General features: G+C 43.5%; 3 protein-coding genes across 8 annotated transcripts in view; 1 reads left to right on the top strand and 2 right to left on the bottom strand.

The window, feature by feature from the left end:
- The window catches only part of usp32 (ubiquitin specific peptidase 32), a 39241-nt gene extending 35674 nt beyond the window's left edge, over positions 1-3567 (bottom strand). For all 6 annotated transcript variants that reach the window (XM_020103957.2, XM_069534114.1, XM_020103959.2 and 3 more), the window contains exon 1: positions 3177-3567. In XM_020103957.2, coding sequence (XP_019959516.2) covers positions 3177-3234 — 58 coding nt within the window. In that variant the 5' untranslated portion in view covers positions 3235-3567. The remainder of the gene's footprint in view (positions 1-3176) is intronic.
- A 755-nt stretch (positions 3568-4322) lies between these two features.
- LOC109640130 (uncharacterized) lies at positions 4323-7512 on the top strand. Its single transcript, XM_020103961.2, has 6 exons — positions 4323-4514; positions 4665-4760; positions 5108-5220; positions 5847-5970; positions 6054-6226; positions 6355-7512. Exons 1-6 carry the CDS (start codon positions 4469-4471, stop codon positions 6418-6420), a joined length of 618 nt encoding a protein of 205 aa, XP_019959520.2. The 5' UTR covers positions 4323-4468; the 3' UTR covers positions 6421-7512.
- Positions 7513-9950: 2438 nt separating this feature from the next.
- appbp2 (amyloid beta precursor protein (cytoplasmic tail) binding protein 2) lies at positions 9951-21313 on the bottom strand. Its single transcript, XM_020103960.2, has 13 exons — positions 20934-21313; positions 17504-17592; positions 16756-16907; positions 14664-14787; positions 13682-13850; positions 13494-13583; positions 13277-13344; positions 13089-13194; positions 12864-12988; positions 12288-12373; positions 11865-12055; positions 11283-11448; positions 9951-11104 (listed from the first exon to the last, which is right to left on the bottom strand). Exons 1-13 carry the CDS (start codon positions 21069-21071, stop codon positions 10842-10844), a joined length of 1767 nt encoding a protein of 588 aa, XP_019959519.1. The 5' UTR covers positions 21072-21313; the 3' UTR covers positions 9951-10841.
- Positions 21314-21343: the final 30 nt, after the last annotated feature.

Below are 21343 nucleotides of genomic sequence, written 5' to 3'. Positions count from 1 at the left end.
AATTATAGTGACCAAAACTATCATAGCTATTATGGCGTTGTTGTTAAAATGTGCGTAAAATGTTCAGCAATTATTGATCAATAAACTATAGTAACCCCCCCAAATTTATATTGACAAAATATATATTATCAAATAAAAATTAGGATATTATTTTCCTTACTTATCTGAGGGTTAACGTTAAGTGCAGACATCAGAGTAGGGACAAAACATCAGCAATGATATTGGATATTAGCATTTTTTAGCTAAGGCCAAAAATAACTAAGAGTTCTCCTTCAGTAACAGCCCCCACCTGCCTGCCGCTCCTTACAACATATTTTTACAACACAAATGCTGCGCTTGCTGCTTCTGCATCTTGGAGACTTGCTGACTTTGATGCTGGACAGTGTCAAACAAATCATCTCAGTAATTAAAGACTAAACAGTACAAAAGCCGTCAGGTAAACGTTTCATCCCTACATGTATGCTCAGGTGGCACACTGATGACCACCTGGGACAGTTTTTGCCCATTTGAGTATATAACCAATTATTGTGTGAGCTGAGGGTGATGTGTGTGAGTTTTCTCTCTGGTTTCCCACTGAGAGCAGGTGCTGTGATCGCATCTTCTAGACTGCTAAGTTGTTAAAGCTGTTTATGCTCTGCACCTCTGAAAACATGGTTTCTGAGAATCCCTATCAGGTAGTAGTGGACCATGTTGTCCTATTTCAGCTCTTCACAACCTGTCTGTTCAATCTCTGCTCGACATGGAAACTTTATTTAATTGTGGCAGAGACCTGTCTGAGTTTAAATTCCCTGTGTGTCTATAGTGGTTAACGTAAGAATAATTAATAAATACATCAGTTGTATCAAGCAGCCACATTGTTGTTTTATATTACTTATCAGTGACAGCACTTCCTTATTCGTTATCCATTGCAATAAAATCTTTATCTGAATGCTTTCCACTCGCTATGCACAATCTTATACAGCACTGATCAAAGGTTCAAGAGTATTTGAGCATCAGCTACTTGGATGAGCTACTTTGTTTTGAGTCTGGTGAACAGGATAATCTCAACTTCTGTCTATTTTACAGAAACACTAGTTTTGCTATAGGTGTAAACAGGCAGTTCTGTTGTGTTGCAGATAAAAACAGTAAAAGTGAATAAATACAGCATTAAAACATTGAACTTAAAGGAAGTCTGAATGATGCTGAGCTTACAACAGGAACACATCAAAAGCTAACCTTTTCAATATGCTTCCTGACGATTATCCTACTGGTGTCCTGCTAGAATGAAAACCGAGCCGTAAATTGCCACAGTCAAGCCCGCTGTGGGAATTAGGAATGCTGCGATGTGATTAGACAGATACGACGAGATGGCTGAATAATTTCCACTACTTGCGATCACGTGATTGTGATAGTGGAAATGGCGATGAGCTTGAGGAATGTTATTACTACCACCACACAGGGAGCTGAAATTGAAAAAATGCCATGTAGGTAATAAAGAACACAACGGGGGAGTGAAGTGACAGGTATGAGACCACAAAACACTTTTAGAGTTTAGGGGTAAACAGCATTGCTGGCATATTGAAGTAACTGGGAGACCACAGCCGGCTCCGGGCTGAGGATAAGAGTAGACATTTAGGATAAAAACAATGTGTAAATGACACCATTTCAAGTGCGATGTGAATGTCAAGGCTTACGGACACTTGGATGACACCACAGCAGCAGTATTGAGGCATTCTGTGTTTTTGTTCTTGTGTTCCCAGTTACTTCAATTGTATTGGATTTGGCTGCAACACTTGTTCACCCCTGAAACTCAAAAAGTGTTTAGTGGACTCAAACACTTTTCACCCACCAGCTCTAGCGGCACAGTGGTGAGTAGATCATTTTCATCTTCGGGTGTACTCTCCCTTTGAGTTAGCATCAGTCAAAGGCCATAATCATGAAGTTAAATATGAACACAAGGAACAGACCAGACTAACTTCCCTGTACGACTCTGGTAAAGATATGACAGTTTCCTGGATGAATGTGTAACAACCTCTCGATGCCTGGAATCCAACCTGACAAAGGTCAGCTCCTGCCAACCCGGGGAGCAAAGTGCAGCAGGAATGCCATCAGGGATAAGATCTGCTATGTGCTTCCTGATGAATGCTGGACTGTGCATCAGCTGCAACACAGCTCGACCCCGGCTTGGTGACTGTAGCTGCACATAACCTGTCATGACAGGAGTGGAGGACGGTGCAGTGGACACAGGCCTGGAGACACCGCTCCATGTTGTCAAGGATCAAACGAGGACTCGGTTTAAAAACAGCAGAGGAGCTGCAGCAGCGTGTTGTTCCACCGAACGCCCTGACTGCGCCGCGAGCTGCTGCACGAGCCACCAGACACCACACAGTCCACGGACACACACAAACACACCGACGTGATCACAGACACAGAATAAAACTGAAACCGTCCGGAGGGACCCCCCCCCCACCACCACCACCCCTGTGAACTTAGCTGTAGCGAGCAGCTAGCGGGAGGGTGAAGCTAGCAGCTAAGCTAGCCGTGGTGATAAAAGGCTAATAGACACACCGAGCTGTCAGACATCCAGGGTCCGTCTGACGAGGCGTCTCAAACAGCTCCGTGTCAGACCGACCCGGGCCCCACAACCACCGCTCACTGGTCCTGACAGCGTCACACCAAACCCCGTTCACAAATCTGTCAATTTAACGTGACCCCGCTGAAAGGCGACGGCTCAGACGTCACAGACGACGGGTCAGTGTTTCACCGACACTCGTCGGAAGAACGCATCGTTTCGGAGTGAAATTAAAACACAAACAGACTTTAACGACGGTTCGCTTCAGCTTTCTTTACTGGGGGACGCTCCTCGCCGCTGCCCTGCTCGGTGTTATCATGAGGCGGGGGGCAGCGACTGGAGGTCCGGGCTTTAGCTGTAGTTAACCTCAAGGTATCGCCTGAACCCGGGCAGCTTCCCGTTATGTGTCGGTGCCGAACACGAGCGTGGACGCGAGCGATGTCGCAGAGGACGCGTGTTATTTTCTGACGCGGGGACCGTCCGGTACAATCATCGCGGCCACTTAGACCGCTCGACCCCCGGTGCGTGGTCCGGGACGTGCTCCTCATATGCACCAGGTTAGCCCGATAGCTTCGGCTAAGCTAGCGCCGCCGAGGCGGATTTAGTGTGTTGCTCTGCGGCTTACCTCTCTTCACGGCCTCGTCATACGACAGGAACCCTATCCTCGACTCTTTGGCCCCCATGCTCCCTCATTTCACTGCGCGGAGCGGAGAGAGGAGCCGAGCGGACCCGGGGTGTTTGTCTCCTTATCCATTTATTGTGAAATCGGTTCCTGGTGGTGTGTGTGTGTGTGTGTGTGTGTGTGTGTGTGGTGAACGGGTGAATGTTTTCAGCGACGCCTCCACTCTGTCACATGATCGGACTCCACAGGTCAGTTGATCCGCTCCCCCCCCCCCCCCCTTGAACCGGAGAAGTGACCGGACACCGGTCGGTTGTTGTCGGTTGTTGTTCACGTCCTCTTCTTCTACGGTTTTTTTTTTGTCTCCCCCTCTGATTTACAAAGTGTAAACATTTAGATCGATGACGCGCTCTCACGCCGAGCTGTGAGTGCGCGTGGACACGCACAGGAGTGTGAGTGGCGCCATCGTGTGGCTGCTGCTGCATCACACACAGACACACACTCCGCGTTAAAGCTTCAATTTCACTTTTTTCTCGTAAATTTCAATCGTAGTTTAATTAATGTGCGCGTAGACAAAGACTTTGACTTTCATTCATTCATTACATTCATCTGTTTACAGCCTAATTTAATTGCACACAGTCTTTTATCATCATTTATCCCCATCTGTAGTTATTTCTCATGTCTGTATAAAATATTTTTACTTCTACGGTCACTTTATATTTTTAATATAGTTTATAGTTGTATAAAACTTTTTTATTTCCACAGCTACTTTCTAGTTTTTGTATAGACGATTAGCAAGGGTTAACTTAACACAGTTCTATATTTATGTTCTATGCACATTTTCTGCACATTTTTTAACTTTAATATTTTAACTCCTGCACATTTTTAATTCCTCTGTATATATTTAAATCCTATGCTATCCTGTGAACATTTAAATGTACATTCATCTCAGGACAATTTCAACGTATGGTTACTGTGTTATAAGTTGATTCTAATGTATAAGTTAACTCTAACGTATGTTTACTGGATGCTTGAATTTCCTGCGGGAACAATAAAGTCTCTATCTATCTCATTTCATCCAGGTGCCTCGTTTGCCTCCTCGTGTTTACATCGAGGCATTGCACCGCCGTCTATAAGCGTCGCTCAGAGGCTGTGACGAACAACAGAAGCGCCCACGGTCGCGGCTCGTCCCGGTGACAGCACCTGAGGACGCTGCAGGAGGACGTGGACACATCAGAGGGTTTATTGTGCCGGTTGTATAAACCTACAGATGTGGACTTACATGGACAAGCTGCTGGATGGAGATGGGACTCCACGTGTTGCTGTACTGGCCGAATATTATTGGTGGGAAACATATGTTGGATTATGAGGAAGTGCTCTCTGTATGTGGATGTGACTGTGATGTTGTGATGTGAATCCTCATCTTGAACTTCTTATGTCACAGAGTTCACGAGGGATTTGTCTCGGTTGTTCTTTTGTGTCTGTCTCTTCCAGGATACATCAGGATCGGCCTTGTGTTTGCTGCGTGGGCTTCCTCTGAGACACCAGCAGCCTTCGTCCCTCTTTACTCGCTCTTCATAGCACTTGATGGTGACGTAGCATGTGTTTAACTCGTTTGACACGTAGCTCCAAGTTTTGTTTGCCTCACCTGCAAGTCATGGTGCATCCTGTCACAACTTATAAAAGATTCAAGTTCAAAGTTTGCTTTATCGTCAATTCTGCAAATGTACAGGACATGTGTAGTATTGAAATTGTGAGACTCTCAAACCCATGGTGTTTAAGCAAACATTGAATAAACAATAATAATAAAGCAATAAACACTAAATTGTGGAATAGGAATGTAGTGTAACCGTGTGTAAAACTATAAACAGTGCATAGAAGTGTAGAAGACTGTATTCTAGTGCATCATGTGTTTATTCTTAATGTGTTGTATGCAGGAGTGGATGGGTGGCTGGCGAGGAGGCTGGGCCAGAGCTCCAGGTTCGGGGCCTGGCTGGACGTAGCGGTGGACAATCTGGGGAGAGGGATGCTGTGGGGCCTGCTGTTCGAGGTCTGGTGACTGCAGCACATTCAACACACACAGCGCTGTATACACACATTCACACCAGGTGTTCACTTGAAATCCTGTAAATGAGTCTCTCTAGATTTAGATTTTAAATCAAGTCTAGAACCACACCCACACACACACGTGAGCCCTTTCATTCAGAATGACTAACACAAAACATTTCTGCAGCTTTCCCCTGTTTTCTTACAAACTCTTATAAGTTGATAAAATGACAGAGACAGTATTTTCATGTTTAACACTTTAAAAAAATTCAATAAATTAATATTATTGTTTAAAAAACCCATTTTCCAACTCAAACCATGACCACCAGCTCCACACATACACTGTATATAAAGATGGATGATATGACTGCTCCCCAAAAGTCTCTTAATGGCCCCTGGTGGCTGGCTGCAGTATTGGAAGTAAAGCTCTTTACTTTTGATTCATCTGTCTGTCACAAGTGTCCCACATTTTAAAAAGTGTGACTGGAGATCTCTCAGGAAAAATGTGAGTGAAGTTTTGGAGAAACAGACGTAAGAACTTCAGGTGTGTCATTAGTGCAAGACATAATGTACAGGTATTGTTCTGAATAATGTTGTTGTCTGTTGTCATTTGTGTGTGTTGTCGTCTAGTGGGGTTGGCTGGTGTCTGCACTGGAGTGGTGTGTGTTTGTGTGTAACCACAATCCCAGAGGCGTCCACTGGAAGAACAGCTTCACCAGCAGCCCTCGGTTCATTCAGGTCGTCATGGCAAACGGTAACATTCTGCTGCTGTACTTAATGTGCAGATCAGGTCTAATCTCAGATTGTGTAAATTCATTTGAATGTATGTGCTGTTAGGGTTCCGGACACCACTGGGCACATGGGTGGTGAGCGGGCTGCACTGCCTCCCTCTGTGGCTGTATGGTTATCAGCAGGGTTTCCTGTCTCACTGGTTCTATCTACCTCTCTGGACCCAGGCCCTGGGGACCGTGCTGCTGGCTGCAGGCCGCTTGCTGGCTCTGTCTGTGGAGGTGAGAACTCGTCTTCAAACACCCAATCACCTGCGATGATCAGTTACATGACGACACGTGTTGAAGAGACATGTGGTTGCTGCTCGGTTGTAAAGTTGTATATGTACTCCCATCCTTTTACTCTGCAGGTCTGGTGTTTATGGACACACATTGAATATCTCACTAACGATGAGCCGGAGGAGAAAAACAACTGAAAACCTCGACTTTCACTGTCCCGTCTACACCCTGATGTTATTCCATCACTTGTAGATGAACAACGGTCAGGATCACTGCTCTGTTGTCACATGAGCTGCATTTTAACTTTTTGTTCTATTGAAGAAATGTGTTGTCATTATATTTTTCTGAACCACCATATTGAATGTATCAGTCAGCAACATCTGTATCTGTACCTGTCACTTATTTATACTTTAATAGGAATTCAGTGTTTATTTTGTAAACATTTTTTTTATGTATATATACTTTTAGCAGTGACATTGTTCAAAATGCATTGTGGGTATTTAAGCTGGTGACTCTGCTCTTAAGTCTAAGGAAGGGCCTTGTGCTCGAAACGTCCCTGGTGGTAAATCAATCCTTCAGGATCTTTGGATGTACAGATTTCTTTTTTTTAATGTTTACTCGATCCAGCGCCCATGAACCAATGATTTTACTGGATGTAGGTGTTGTTCTAATTGTGTGATATGAAAACAACCAGCTAAACTCATATTCACACGTACAAGCAATTTAGAGTCTCCGATTAACTTGCGTTATTTTTGGACTGAGGGAGGAAGCTGGAGAAAAGCCGAACAGACACGGGAAGAACTCCTTCTGGAAACACTCAAACTCATAACCACCTTCCTGTGAGGCAACTGTACTGACCCTGTATGGTTTAATTTCTAGGATGTTAAAGGTGCGAACACAAGAGAGATCCATGTGGTGATTGTGATCAAGGATACATTTTAAGTTTTAATGTTTTTGCAGCTAACAGTGAAGCAGTAACAAGACAACAGTGAAACATTCCCTCATCACATTTGATGTCAGTCACCTCATCTCAACTCTTTTGAGAGAGGAGAGATCACAGCTTTATTTAACATTTGTCCAACGTCCACAGCAAGCCCACACCCTGACCCACCACCCCTCCTCCAGCCCTTACAACTATTCCATTCCCTTTCAGATCTCAGTAGATCACAATGACAATTCCATGTTGTCAAGTCAAACCCTGTCTCCTACATTCCACCAGTCAGCTGATTTATCACGGTCATATTAAAGGAAAGACACTCTCAATACATTTAAACACTGCTTTAAAAACACATGTCTGAGTCCATCTTTTTAAATGTTCTCTTCTTTTTCCTGTCGGCCAAACAGAATACGTGACATCGTGGTGAGACACTGATACTTCAGCTTGAGTATGGAGAGAAAACACTTCATGTCAAAATCAGTGGAAACAGGAGCTTTGTTGAACTTTTACAGGTGACACAGAGAAATCTTTCTCCGCCACAGAGGAGCAGGAGTCTCTTGCCAGCGGGTAACCACAGCAGCTCTAACAGACCAGACTGCAGTTCAACAAGCAGAGAAATGACCTTTGATTAAAACACAGTCAGTGTAGCAGAGGGTGAGGCAGAAAGAACACAACAGCTAGTATGGAATTAACATATCTTAACCATGTACAAGTATCTCAGGCTCAATTTTCCCCCATTCAATTTTTCTTCATAAGGACAAGATGTGAATTGACCATCTTGAATCTTGAACTGCTTCACTTGCCACAACAATGTGTCATTTAAAGGTTTCACTGGAATAATGAACTGGATGTTGAGGTGCAGAATCGTCTGATAGGCTGAGACTGAGGGAAGGAGGGAGAAGAGGATGAAGGGGTGAGAGGGAGGGAAGGAGGAAGGTGAGGGTGAGGTGGGAGAAGAGGATAAAGGGATGAGGTTGAGAGGGAAGGAGGGAGGGAAAAGAGGATGAAGGTGAGAGGGAGGGAGGGAGGGAGAAGGAGATGAGGATGAAGGGATGAGGATGAGAGGGGTGGAAGTAGGGAGGAGAGGATGAAGGTGAGAGTAAAGGAAGGAGGGAGAAGAGGATGAAGGGGTGAGGTTAGGGATCAAGGTGGGAGGGAGAAGAGGATAAAGGGTTGAGCAGATGAGGTTAGACAGGAGGGAATGAGAGTGAAGAGGATCAAGGGATATGGATAGGGAAGAGCAAAAGACAGAGAAGAGGATGAAGGGATGAGGGTGAGCGGGGGAAGGAAAGAGACGAGGGCAAAGGTAGGGGGAGATAAAGGGATGAGGGTAGGAGATAGAAGAGGATGAAGGGATGTGAGTAGGAGGGAGGTGAGTAGTGAACGCCCTCAGGTTTACATACACTGTACAAACGTTCTGTCACTGAAGGGGGTGGGGGAGTGTTGGGGGGGACTGTGCCTGTTGAAGCACCGTGAGCGGAGCGTCCTTTAAGGGGACTAAGGCTGGACCTCCTCAGCTGGACCCACTGACTCACATCACTGCTCGAGAGGGAGACGTCCCACAGCACTGAAGCAACATCGAGACAAAGCTTCATTTCTTCATTCATTAAAAAAACAGTGGGGGAGGTGAAGGCATCATTTTCAGTAATGTTGCAGATATTAATGCCTAAATCTGTTTTTCCAGCTGGACTCACACATTCTATCAGGACGCAACGGCTCAGAGCAAAATCTCATCAGTTATTTCTCTCTGTAACCACTGTGTTCATGACTCTAGAGTTACATTCATTTTAATTTAGAATTGAATCACATTATGATTTTACCTTGAATTGATTTGGTTTGAGTTACCCAGCTATGATCACCTCTGACAGTATGAAAGAGAAACAGACGGAGCTGGACTGATGAAATCTAATCCACAGGTGAAATGTTTAAGATATGTTTAGTGTGAGTGAAATTCTATGTCAACCATATGAATAACCAATTGGTTAATATTGCAGATTTTGTTTATTCTATTTGTTTAAGTAAAATTAATGAATATCAGCTGATACAACATTTCTCTGTCATGGAAATCTGGTGAAAGATGGGGAACCGCTTCTCTACGGGTGAGTGAGACAAATTATTTTTAAAAAAAATTAAATTTGAGTGAACAGATCCTTTAAATACGACATGGACCAGCAGCTGTAGCTCAGCAGCAACATAAATCGGTGGGAACGATGATTTGTACTGAGTAAGTGAACGTCACAGCTTTAAGAGCTGAACCGAGACACTTCAGCTGTGAGAGGAAACAAAAGATGAGATTCTGGTCATAAACACTTTGGCTGATGGAGGCAAGAAGAAACAGTCCAGTAAAAAACATACATGGAACCTTTCATTTATGGGATATTAGAGTGGAGAGGAAAGGCCAGATGCACAGATACACTCACACCACATTATTGGTCCCCATTGTTGTGCCCTTAAGGGTGTAAGTTTAATTAGCACTTAGAAGTATGGGTCCGTCTACAGACAGATAACTGCAAGCTGGTGTAAGGCTGGTAGTCATCAGTGGAGCACTTGAGCACCCAGAGTTCTATCTGTGAATACTGACACACACACAAGCACGCACACAAACACATGCACACACACACACACGAAGCAACACCTTCACATGAACACAGATGGGGAGGCTTACAACCTCTGTACATGTAGCGTCATCCTCTTTTCACTCCGAGTCACGTCCCTTGATTTTAAAGAAATAGTGTCGACTTGTTTGCTCAGTAGGGAAAGCGTAAACAAAGGGCTACATACACACACCTCTGCATATAAGTTATTGGCATTTTAATGATGCTATGTCAGGACTACGCTGGAAAAAACAGATAAAATAAATTGAAAACAAACCTGTGACCTGTTATGTGTGTAACAATTCACCCACTGGTTCAACACATTCCACTGTTTAATCTCTCCACCAAGCAGTTCATAAGAAGGTCCACTTTCATTTCCTTGCAAAGAAAATAACAAAGAAGCCTTCAACTGAAATAGAAGTGTACAATCTGCCGTATCATTTCACTGTACAAGTGTCAAAAATATCAGACAACTTCCATCTGTGATCCGATGAGTTATGATGCTGATGGATGTGAGCTGAAACACATTTCTCATGTGGGGTCCAGATGCTCTGTAACATACAATCCTGGAGAACATGGTTTTGATCTGAAATGAGTGTCATGGTATCAATAGCTACTCCGGTTCAAATACAAAAGCAAAAATGTCCTCAGATTCCAAACTGAAAAGAAAAAGGCAAGCAAGACTAGCGAGGAGAAGGGGTCATTAGTCATCCTTGCAGGATGTTTGAGGTCTTTTGTAACCCCCCCACCTCAGTCATGGGTTCTTTCTCTTGGAGAAATGGAACAGTATTATCTGAGGTGAAGCTGCATCCTGTCTGAAGTTGCATCCTGGTGGTTTGTGTTGGTGTCAATGAGGTTTGACAACAGTGTCTTCTCTACTTATTCCATGACTAGATGTGTGTGTGTCTTGTGTACACACTGGCAGCTTGCAGTTGACCACACCAGCCAACTCACTTACCAGTGATGCTCGGATTTACTGTGTATTACTAATTAGTTGTGTGCCACTGAAGCATCACATTTGGGCTCATTTCGTGTCCTCACCAGCCGAAACCCCACGTGTCTGTTTTTCCTCTCATCACGTATAAAATCAGCCGAGACAGGGGCGGGTGGGGCCTAAGCTTTGAGCCAATAAGAAAGCTTGCACCACCTCCTGGGTCTGCTGGGGCGTCGTGTTGACATCCTCCAGGGCGTCTGCCACAGCAAACTGCCGGTCCCTCAGCCGATTCCAGTTGGACAGCACGTTGTGGTATTCAAACACCTTCTCGTAATTTCCCACTGAGTTGTAGAGTTTGATCAGGCCTCGGTAGTCGTACTCCAGCCCACTGTACCCCTCTCCAAACAGCTTCTTACCTGAGAGGACAAGGACAAGGACTTTTTACAGTCAATCAAAAGAATCATTTCATACTACTTACAAGCTAATCAGGATCTTTTTCACAACACTGGGTCCTGTCATGGCTTAAAATCTCCACATTTTCCATTAAGTGAGTAACGCAGTATCTGCTTCCTTGTAAAGAAAAGTAACACTGACCAATAGCGATGGAGCGCAGGTAGAGCCTCTCTGCGTCTTCATACTGGTTCATGTCGTAGTTGTAGAGAGATGCCAGGTGACCAACAGACAGAGCCACCTCGTAGTCCTCGTGGCCCAGGAGCTGCTCCTTGATCTGGATGGCTTTGATGTGCATCTCCTCTGCCTCCTGGTGAATGGTCGTCCGTATGACCAGGCACAAACACACAGAGACACAACATATGGAGGTATGGATGAAGCAGCTGAATAAAAATGTGTAGTGGGGCAAGTGCTGCATGGAATACAATATATAATCTAAGTTTCAAGAAAGGATTTATTCAGATTCTTATAGCTATAAAATATCTCTATATTTATTGTTCTCAGTAAGGACCAAGAATGAGATCACGTGATCACAAAGACCAGTGGGGTGTTTAAATTTAACGTTAGACTTTTTTAAGATCCAACCTAAAGGGATTTCAGCTGCACCATGAGTTTTGTCACACTGTGATGTGCATTTATTCTAGTCAAGGCCCCAAAAAAAGCGTGGGTCGAGTTAAAAGATAAAACGAGTTTTGCAAACCATCTTTATACATCTTCAGCACAAACCTTGAACTTTCTCATGGACTGGTAGAGTCGTCCTAAGTTGCCGTAATGTTTGGCTGTCTGGACGTTGAACTCTCCAAAGGCCTTCTTGGCCAGCTGAAGAGAGGAGAGGTGCAGATCGTGAGCTTCCTGCAGGAGGCGCTCCTCTGTCTCTTTATTGTGGCAGTCGATGGCGATTTCCTCCAGGATGAGGGCTGGCAGACGCAAAGAATGATGGGCAAATATTAGTGCAATTAGCAGTGATTGAGCCATGGCAAGTTCATTCACAGAACCCGTGATGTGCTATGAATCAAGATTATATCTGAGATGAAGCTAAAGCGCTCGTTTGGACAGAGCTGGAAACTATTAGTGTGTGGGCTGCTTGGTCACAGAGCCTCTCTGATACTTCCCCTCCACATGGTGGGCAGTGGCCCAACAACTTCTTACCTTTGACTCTTTTGGAGGAGGCCAGCAGCAGATGGTCCTCAGGCAGAATGTGAGTTATGATGTCTATGGCACGTTCTGCATGGAATCTGAGAAACAAACACAGCAGCTGACATAAATTATGTTTGCAACTCAACTAGACTAAAAACTGGATTCTATTCAGGAAGAACACTTCTGTGAAAGTGAAGTGTTGTTTTGAAACTCAAATTCCGATAATGAATCGGGTCTCGGAGGTCAGAACATTTTCTCATTTTTTGAATGAGGCCCTTTGTGTAGAGAAATTCACTGAATTCAAATCACTGACTGATTCAAAGAAAATGCCAACATTTCCTGCTCGAGCTCTTTACCATATCACCACATCTACCTCATTGTCTACATGATCAGTGCTTTTAAATATATTTGTAATGGCACACACCCAAAGCATACAGCCACATTACATGAACACCAGTACAGTGAGACAGAACAGACCATCACAGTGAGTCATTATCATGTGCTTCCTCTACCATGGGGTTCATGTCTAATGGAATTAGCTGGCTGGTGTAAGAGCTGTACCAAGTTTGTGAGATTCATTGTACTCACAGAGCATTGTCAAATTTCCCAGAGCTGTACTGGTGCACGTAGGATGAGTAGGCCAGGTCTTCATGGGCTGTGGCAACGTGGATGTTCTTCCCCCCAAACACGGACTGTCGGATGTCCAACGCCGTCTGCAATTTGTACAGAGAGAAGACACTTTAGATCAGATACTAGTAAGTCCACAATATTTTTAAAAATTTATACAATTATATTTCCAATGGTTCCTCTTACCTGGTAAATAGCCACTGATTGACATATGTTGTCAACATTTAATAGGTAAAATCCATAATCTAGTAGCGTGTCCGAGTACTTGGGATGCTTGTGTCCAAAATGTTCTCTGTAAGACACCACACATTCAGAATCCACGATATACACATCAACAAGAATATTGTTGACACTTATAAGACACAGCAGGTTACCTTGCCAGAAACACTGCATGTTTGATCAGCTGCTCTGCTTTTCTGAACTCTCTCTTCACCACGCAGGCCTGCAGCAGAAACACAAGGTCAAACTTGACACTGACTCAAAGGATTTCCTTTTGATGCTGATGTATAGTTCTATGCAGACACTGTAGCCCCAGCAGTGACTTCATAACATTTGTCAAAAGAAATAGATAAAAATCACTCTAAATGCTACCTTGGAGGCTTGCCGGAGGACATCAACCACTACTTTGACAGGCAGCCCTGGAGTTATTTCCTTCATGGCCTCTATACACCACCTGTATGCCTGAGACACAAGGATGAGTTACATATTTCTCAACCCCACCATCACACGGTAAAACACCTTCACTACACATTTAGTCAGAGAGAGTTCAAGATACATACCTCATCATAGTGGCTTTTGGCGAAGAGCAAGGCACAAAGCTCGCCATAAAGCGCAGCCTTATTGGCCTGATGGCCATGTTTGGCTAGTTTGTCCATGTAAGACTGAGCAAGCTTGAAGGTCTCCTCCCCCAGATGGTACTTACAATTACCATTGCGGACATGAAGCAGCCTGTGTAGACAAGACAATAAACTAAGTGACAATCTTAGGTGTGGCTATCCTATGTGTTTACTGACTTTAAATATAAAAAGAGCAAACATCTTTAAGGAGCCTTTTTTTACTGTTATCTTAAACCGCCAATGTATTGATCTCAATTAAAGGACCCCTGCTCATAGAGAAAAAGTGCTGCACATAGATGCACTGTATCCACCATTTGTGTGAATGTAAAACTGTACTGTAAAGCGCTTTGAGTGGTCAATAAAAATAGAAAAACACTATATAAATAGAGATCATTAACTTGTAGAGAAAGTAAAAGAGCAGTGAACAGATGCTCCCGTACAGATGCTGCTTGATGGCACAGTTTTATGAGTTTAGCAGTTCAGGCTGACTTGGTAAAATCTTTCCACTTATTCCAGTCTGAACTTATTAACAGCTCTTATCAGCCATTTCTTTATCTAATCTGCAGATCGAAGGGATTCTAATCTGATGCAACTATAACTTTGAAATAATTCACCAAATTTTTATCCACACCATTAGATTAACTTGAATGTTACTATTTATTTTTTAAATAACCACCTGTTAAGAAATGATCTATGTGGGTACCTAATGCATTTCTGTAAAGGTGTATCAGTTGAAACACAATCAAACTATAGAGGCTGCAGATACAGTGATTGAGAGAGACCAATAAAGATGCTTTGTCCCAAAACCTAAAAAAGATTTGGTTGGAGATTGTGAATGAAGCAATTTACACATTCGAATGGTCTTTAAATTAAATTATTGGTTAGTATAACCACACAATGTCCACAGCTTTTTTTTTTGACTGACCTGACGCAGCATTCTACAGCCCGGTAGCAATGGAGGACCTCACTGTGGAGCGTACACAGCTGCAGGCACGACAGAAATACTTTCTCTGCATCTCCATACCAACCCGCATCCGACAAGAATCCACCTGGAATCAAAGAGCATCTGATTACTTCAACTGGGTCAAAGTGTGCGTGGTTTGAGAAAATGTTTACTGCTTTAACAATTATTCACGTCCATTCATTCTTTCAGATTTTATAATGTTGCAGTTTCATGCTAAAAATGCTTTATTTCATTTTTGACCCACATCAATCCACATTAAATATCAAACAAAGTGGCATAAGTATTAAGAAACTTTTCTTTGACACATGAAATTGAGCTGATGTTCCCCCCATTTCTCTTGATCATCACTGAGATGTTTCTACACCTTGATTGGAGTCCACGCTCTTGTAAATTCAACCAATTAGAGATCATTTAGAAAGACACACATCCCCTGTCTATATAAGGTCTCACAGCTGACAAGAGAACAGAACAGAAACCAGTGGTTTTGGATTTTGAAGAAGCTGCAAATACAGATCTCACAAAATATTTCTGCTGCATGAAATGTTCCCAGGGCCCTCCATGATTCTTGCATGAAAGAAGTTTGTAACAACCTTCATAGTGTTGATGCCAGTTCAAACTGAGAAAGGTCTGGACAACAGAGGTGACCATAAACCTATTTGTCACTCTTGAGTTCCAGAGATCCTGTGTTGCAATGGAGGAAACTTCCAGAAGGACAACTGTCACTGCAGCACTCTAGTGATCTGGGCTTCATGTCACAGTGCTTAGACAGAAGCCTCATCTCATTGAGAGACACATGAAAGCACAAGGACTCAGACTGTGAGACACTAGATTCTCCGGTCTGATGAAACCAAGACTGCACTGTATGGCCCGAATTTTAATATTATACCAGAAACCAGGCACCTCTCATCACCTGCCCATCCCAGAAGTGAAGCATGGTGTCTGCAGCCTCATGCTGTGCATGTTTTTCAGCGGCAGAAATATAAATAATGGTCGGGGGTTGAAGGAAAACTGAACAGAGTAAAGTACAGAGATATTGTATAATGAAAACCTTGTGCGTGCACACACAGTAGGACCTCAGACTGAGACTTAGGTTCAACTTCCATAAGGACAATCACCCTAAACACACAAACAAGAAAACACAGGAGTGGCTTAAGGACAACTCTGAGAGTGTCCTTGAGTGGCCCGGTCAGAGCCCTATGGCACAGTGTGGGTTACAAAATTAAGCCTCCTGAGAAGTTAGCGGAGGCTCTATCCCTGCTGAAGCCAGCTATTGATCTGGCCAGTGAAAAGCAGTAGCTGCTAAATGAAGGGCCTGTGGTCGGAAATAAAAAGCCAACTTTTCATTTGACCTAAGCAGTAACCCAGGCATCCGACCTAGATCAACTGCTGTGTTCACACATCAACTTCTCCTGGATTCTTACAGTCATTATACTCAGGTCAGGAGAATAAAATGCTCAGAGACTGTGAAACGTTTCACTCAGACATTTGCATTCACACATGCACCTCCTCTGGAGAAAATACGGAGGAACTTTAACTTTTTAACATACTTTTACCTATCAGTTAACCCCGTGATAACATCACTGGCAGAAATGAACGGCCTTACTCACTCAACTGCTTTCAGAAATGCACTCAGCTCCGCAGAACCTCTGTACTTTCTCCGGAGGAGGTGCATGTGTGACAGAGTAAGTCAGAGTAAGAGGCTCTGGATAAGACTTTCTCCGCCTGACCCCCTAGTATTAAGTCTGTATAAAGTCAGGAGAATTCAATGTGACAACACAGCCTGGGATTCCCCGCACAGGAATTTATACGTCACTTCCTGCCTCTGCCAGCAGCTCCACCTCTCGCATGAATAATGCAGATGATGCTGTTGTGTACTTGTCTGTGCAGAGAACCTTGTGCTGCATTGCACATGTGTGAAAATCAAATTGCGGGTAACATCCATAACTAATTGTTTACCCGCAGGTCATGTCTGAAAATGGCTATAGTGTCTCTGCATCTGTCTCCATCTTAAATTGTCTGTATGAAACCCTCTCTCCCCTCTCCCATTATTTACCCAGCACAAAGCCAAACTGGATGGCCTTCTCTTTGACATGGGCATCAGACTCTGCGATGTAGGAGCAGCGGCGGCTGAAGGAGTTGGCCAGAACTGAGGCAACCTTCACACCATGGTCCATTAGGGCCTGGAAACAGTGGTGCAGGAGGTGTCTGCAGTAAAGAGGACAAAGACATGGACCACGTCAGTTTTGGGAAAACTACAAGTCAGTGGTAATCAATACATTTGTTTATACATAGTTTACATTGCAGCATTTATAAAAAGAGAGCCATCAGGAATCTTGACAGACTGAACGTCCTATCAATGACTTACAATCGTATGACTACAGCTGTTCAGCCTGAAGTCGCAGGCTTCATTTACATTAAACCTGTCAATGCAGTTTGAAACAACCCACAGCACACAGATAACATTATGAGAACATCAATAATTAACCTTAACCTCAGGCCTCCTTCACATTGTTCAGGGCTTTCATGTCTCACACCAAGGTCGCAACTTTCTGCTTTCACAGACCGTTGCCCCCTTTTTTAAGAGAACAATGGCTGAGGAGAAGCCAGGGCTTATGCATTAGTGAAATTATATATAACCATAACCATTGATTAATGCAGTTTTCAGTTAATACAGCATGAACTGCTATTTTAATAGTCTGTTTAATGGACTACAAAAGCTGGGACCCTTTTAAAAAAGAGCTGATGGGTCCTTGTGAAAGGTAAAAGGTTTCAGGCACAGCTTAGTCCCATTGTGTTTTTACCTTTTGTCTGAGGCCCGTAGAACTTTAGCAAACACCTCCAGCTCACAGAACTCTCCTCCGAGCTGGCAGAGTCGGCCCTGCTGATAAAGCTGCAACACAAAGAGATGCAGTTAAAGGTCAGCATGAGTCTCACTGACAATGATCCACGTCATCTCTTCCATTAGTGGCACAATGTTGAATCCATTGGTAATAACTGATCAATGAGGTTAAGATGTTACTTCTTCATTCTACTTTCTATTATGGGTGTGTTTTAAGTTTAACTTTAGTAAATGCTGTGTGCCGTTCAGGAGTTCAAACAAAATAAATTGCTGATGTCTAGCCTGTCATCAAAATGCACTGAGCTGGAAGTTGTTATATTCAATGGATTTCTGTGGTGGGGTCTCTGGGGGACAATACCAGTCTCAGCTGTGTCTCTCAACTGCAGTTATTGGGTCGAGTCTCCCTTAATAATAATCTCCCTTTAATCCAACCCACAGATGAATAGATGACTAGTGACATGTCTTTATTCTCTTTGTGCCAGTGTAAAGTTCCACGTTACTTTGGAGCCCAGGGCTTTAAACTCAAGTTACACTGGCTGATGAGCAAAAAATGGTTCAAATCAATATCTATGCTTCAGCACACATTGAATCTGGAGCCTCCTTTTAACCAGGGTAGAGTACATGTGGGAATATACCTGGTTATTCAATAGTTCCTATCACACATGGTTATTCTGTTCAGTCAGCTAGTTTGAAAAGAATAACAAGATAAATAGGGACAGAGACAGTGAGAGCCAGCAACAGTTTATGTAAGTTAGCAAAAGAAAGTGAGTGAGAATGAGACATCAGGAAGATAAAATGAAACAGGCTATGCTATGTTATGTTACACCAAGTTGTTTTTTAAGCGCTATATAAATAAAGTTGACATTGACATAATGTCTTATTTTTTTGCAATGTATGTGAGTAACTGTGTGTGTAACTGTTGTAGTTTCATGTCTTTGTAAATAGTGATAACGAGAGAGTAACTTATATTATTAGTCCCCCACTGATATATCAGAAGGTTTCCCAATATATTATACACCTCATTTAACAGTTCCAAGAGTTACAGCAATTCAGTGTGACTTTGTGTACGTGTCCCACCTGAATGAGAACAACCAAACAAAAATCTGTATAAAGTCCTCAACATACCCAAGTATGGACACAGACTTGCACAACTTGCAAACTTGTTTGTTGCATTTGGCTAAAAAACATAATAGGAAATAAACGGCACATATGTGGTGGATGAAACACGAGGCTGCACAAGGTCCATGTGGATCCTTATTGACCTGGACCGATGACCATCACAGCCACATAGATGTGGAAACAATTAATTGGATTTGAGTGAAGAAGACAGTACAGGTGATTTAGGGTTGTCAGTACTATCCATCTGACAGGGAATCCTAACAAATCAAAAACTTACCAGCTGACAACTTAACTACAAAATCATTTTACCAAGTTTTGACAGGAGCCAAACTTTCTAGTAATTTAAGGCCTATTCAGAATTCAGCTGACAGAAGTTTTATTTCACAATGACATTCACTCCAGTCAGACATCTAATGATGTTTTCATGATCATTAATAGAACCTGCACTTTCTGCGTTAGGAGCTATGGATGAACCTCGAATGACCAGAGACATAGTTAAAGCTAATGGCATCTGTTTTCTTTGGTGAAGGAAACTGAGAATCTGATCACTCTGGAACTTAGTTTGACATTTCATTTACAACAAGTGCATTAGAGGACCCGGTAACTGGTGAGTGTTTAGCATGAGCAGTGCTCGCAGCGTTCGTGACCCCAACCCTAACCTACTATCACAAACCAGGGTCCAAAATGTACACACACCGCTCACCAAATGCACATAAAGGTTTATACAGGTGAATAAAACAAACACTGGTGAGTAGCTTAAATAAGCCGACTGCTAAACATCAGTAAAACATGACCCTTCGAAGTTGATTGACTAAGTTTCGCTATTCATTGATCTACCCTCGCTGTCCACGTCACTGTAGCTCAAGAGAAGCAATCATATCTTATTGATTATATTATTTTTGGAGCCAGGTGTCGAACTTAAGTAGTAAGCATAACCTGTAGTAGAGTATGTGAGCGTACAATCCCAGTATCTTCTCAGAGAGTTTACACAGGTAAAATTTAAAACAATTCAACTAATCAGTCATTTAATCCAACATCTTGGTGATCTGCCTGGGCTGTCAGATATTTAGGTGAGAGGTGAAAACACACCTAAGGTACAAGTTGGGTTAGCTTAGCTCTTATCCCAGCGCTCTTCCCTTTTGGTAACTACTATAGTATAGCATGAGCTTATGTACACACCTTATTGCTGACTTAAGTAAAGTGACAACAGCTAATGGCAAATACTGTGACAACATAAAGGTTCTTCTATCACACACAGGAGAGACTCATCCCCACGTCAGAGACTTGCTGATTGAAAAATAACTCACCTACATTTGTTGATATAATTATCAAGTGTTTGCTTGCCTCTATAGACACACAGAGATATCAGAGTAGAGATGGCAGATACAGAACTCACAGAGAGAACACAGAGGAGGCCAGGAGAGAGAAAAAGATGAGACAGAAAAAAAATCCATCCCTCTGTTGTACCACACTTTAAATGGCAAGTTTCAAATCCAAGTGTCAAAAAGTAAATAGACTTAAATATATACATGAACATATTCCAATTGACGATGTGTTATTGTGTAAACCCCTCACACTCACAGATGTGAGCGTGCATCCTACATGAGCATTGTCCCTGGCTGTGTGAATGAGGCCTATCTCAGAATGAGGTGTATTTGACCGTGCGTTGCCAGCTATAGATTTCCTGTGGCTGACACCTGAAAACCAAAGTGTTCTCCTCAGTACTCTGAGTATTTCTTCAGTCCTGGCCGAGGCCCAGCTCAACAAGCAGCCCTGTTTACACTTCTCTCTTTTTTTTTTTTAATGTGACAGTTAACCTGATCAACAGTGTTCAGATTGGTTTTGTAATATATTAATATTTAAACTTGTCTTGGAGAAATCAAGAGTTACAACAAGTATAACTGCCACGAGAAAGGCTCCTTGAAATAAAGTGGGTCAAGCGATGACCCCCCCCTCACAAACAGTTTACATGTGACAACACGGACACTTTTCATTTACAGTCTCCGGTGGAATTAGCCACAGGATCGATGCCACTGAGGGATTCACGTCGAACCCTTCGCTGTGCAGGTGAACACCCTAGCTAGCTAGCTAGCTACCACGACTTTTAGAAAAAATAAAGGCATGGTGATCCAACAGTTAGCATTAGTCAGCTAAACCACAGAAGGCAGTTTCTCATCTTCACGAGCTAACGCATACTGAGCTAACTGTTAAAGCTAGCAGCTGATTAAATGCAGTCCGGTGGCCGACACACCTCGAGCCCGAGCGGGTCTCACCTTATAATACACGTCGAACTGAATGTTTTCCGGCAGGGACCGTATGTCCCTTCTGGATCGGCTGTAGTTGTCCACCACGGCCGAGATAGCCGTGTTGTACAGTGTCTCTGGGATCCATTCGAGCTCCACCGCAGCCATGTTGTTTTCCCTCTCCAGAAGAAGCCCAGCCGCTCCAGCCGTCCCCGGCTCTGCCTACATCAGCTGCCTCACTGCGACGGAAGCTCTCCCTCCGCGGGTCCTCGCGCAGCATTCGCGTTCGAACGACGAGACAGTCGGGTGTTCGCACCGTCGCCGAGTCCCCCCGCTTACAGCCCGAGCAGCTCCTGCTCGATCTCCATCTCTCTCGACCCTCCGGCGGCTCCGTGCCCCCGTCCCGACGCTGACGCACTGACGTCATCGTGCAGTCGATG

This window comes from Paralichthys olivaceus, chromosome 11 (genome assembly GCF_024713975.1).
Source record: "Paralichthys olivaceus isolate ysfri-2021 chromosome 11, ASM2471397v2, whole genome shotgun sequence".
Taxonomy (NCBI): domain Eukaryota; kingdom Metazoa; phylum Chordata; class Actinopteri; order Pleuronectiformes; family Paralichthyidae; genus Paralichthys; species Paralichthys olivaceus.
The sequence above is the reverse complement of the archived record's forward strand: the minus strand, read 5'-3'. Positions and strand labels throughout refer to the sequence as shown.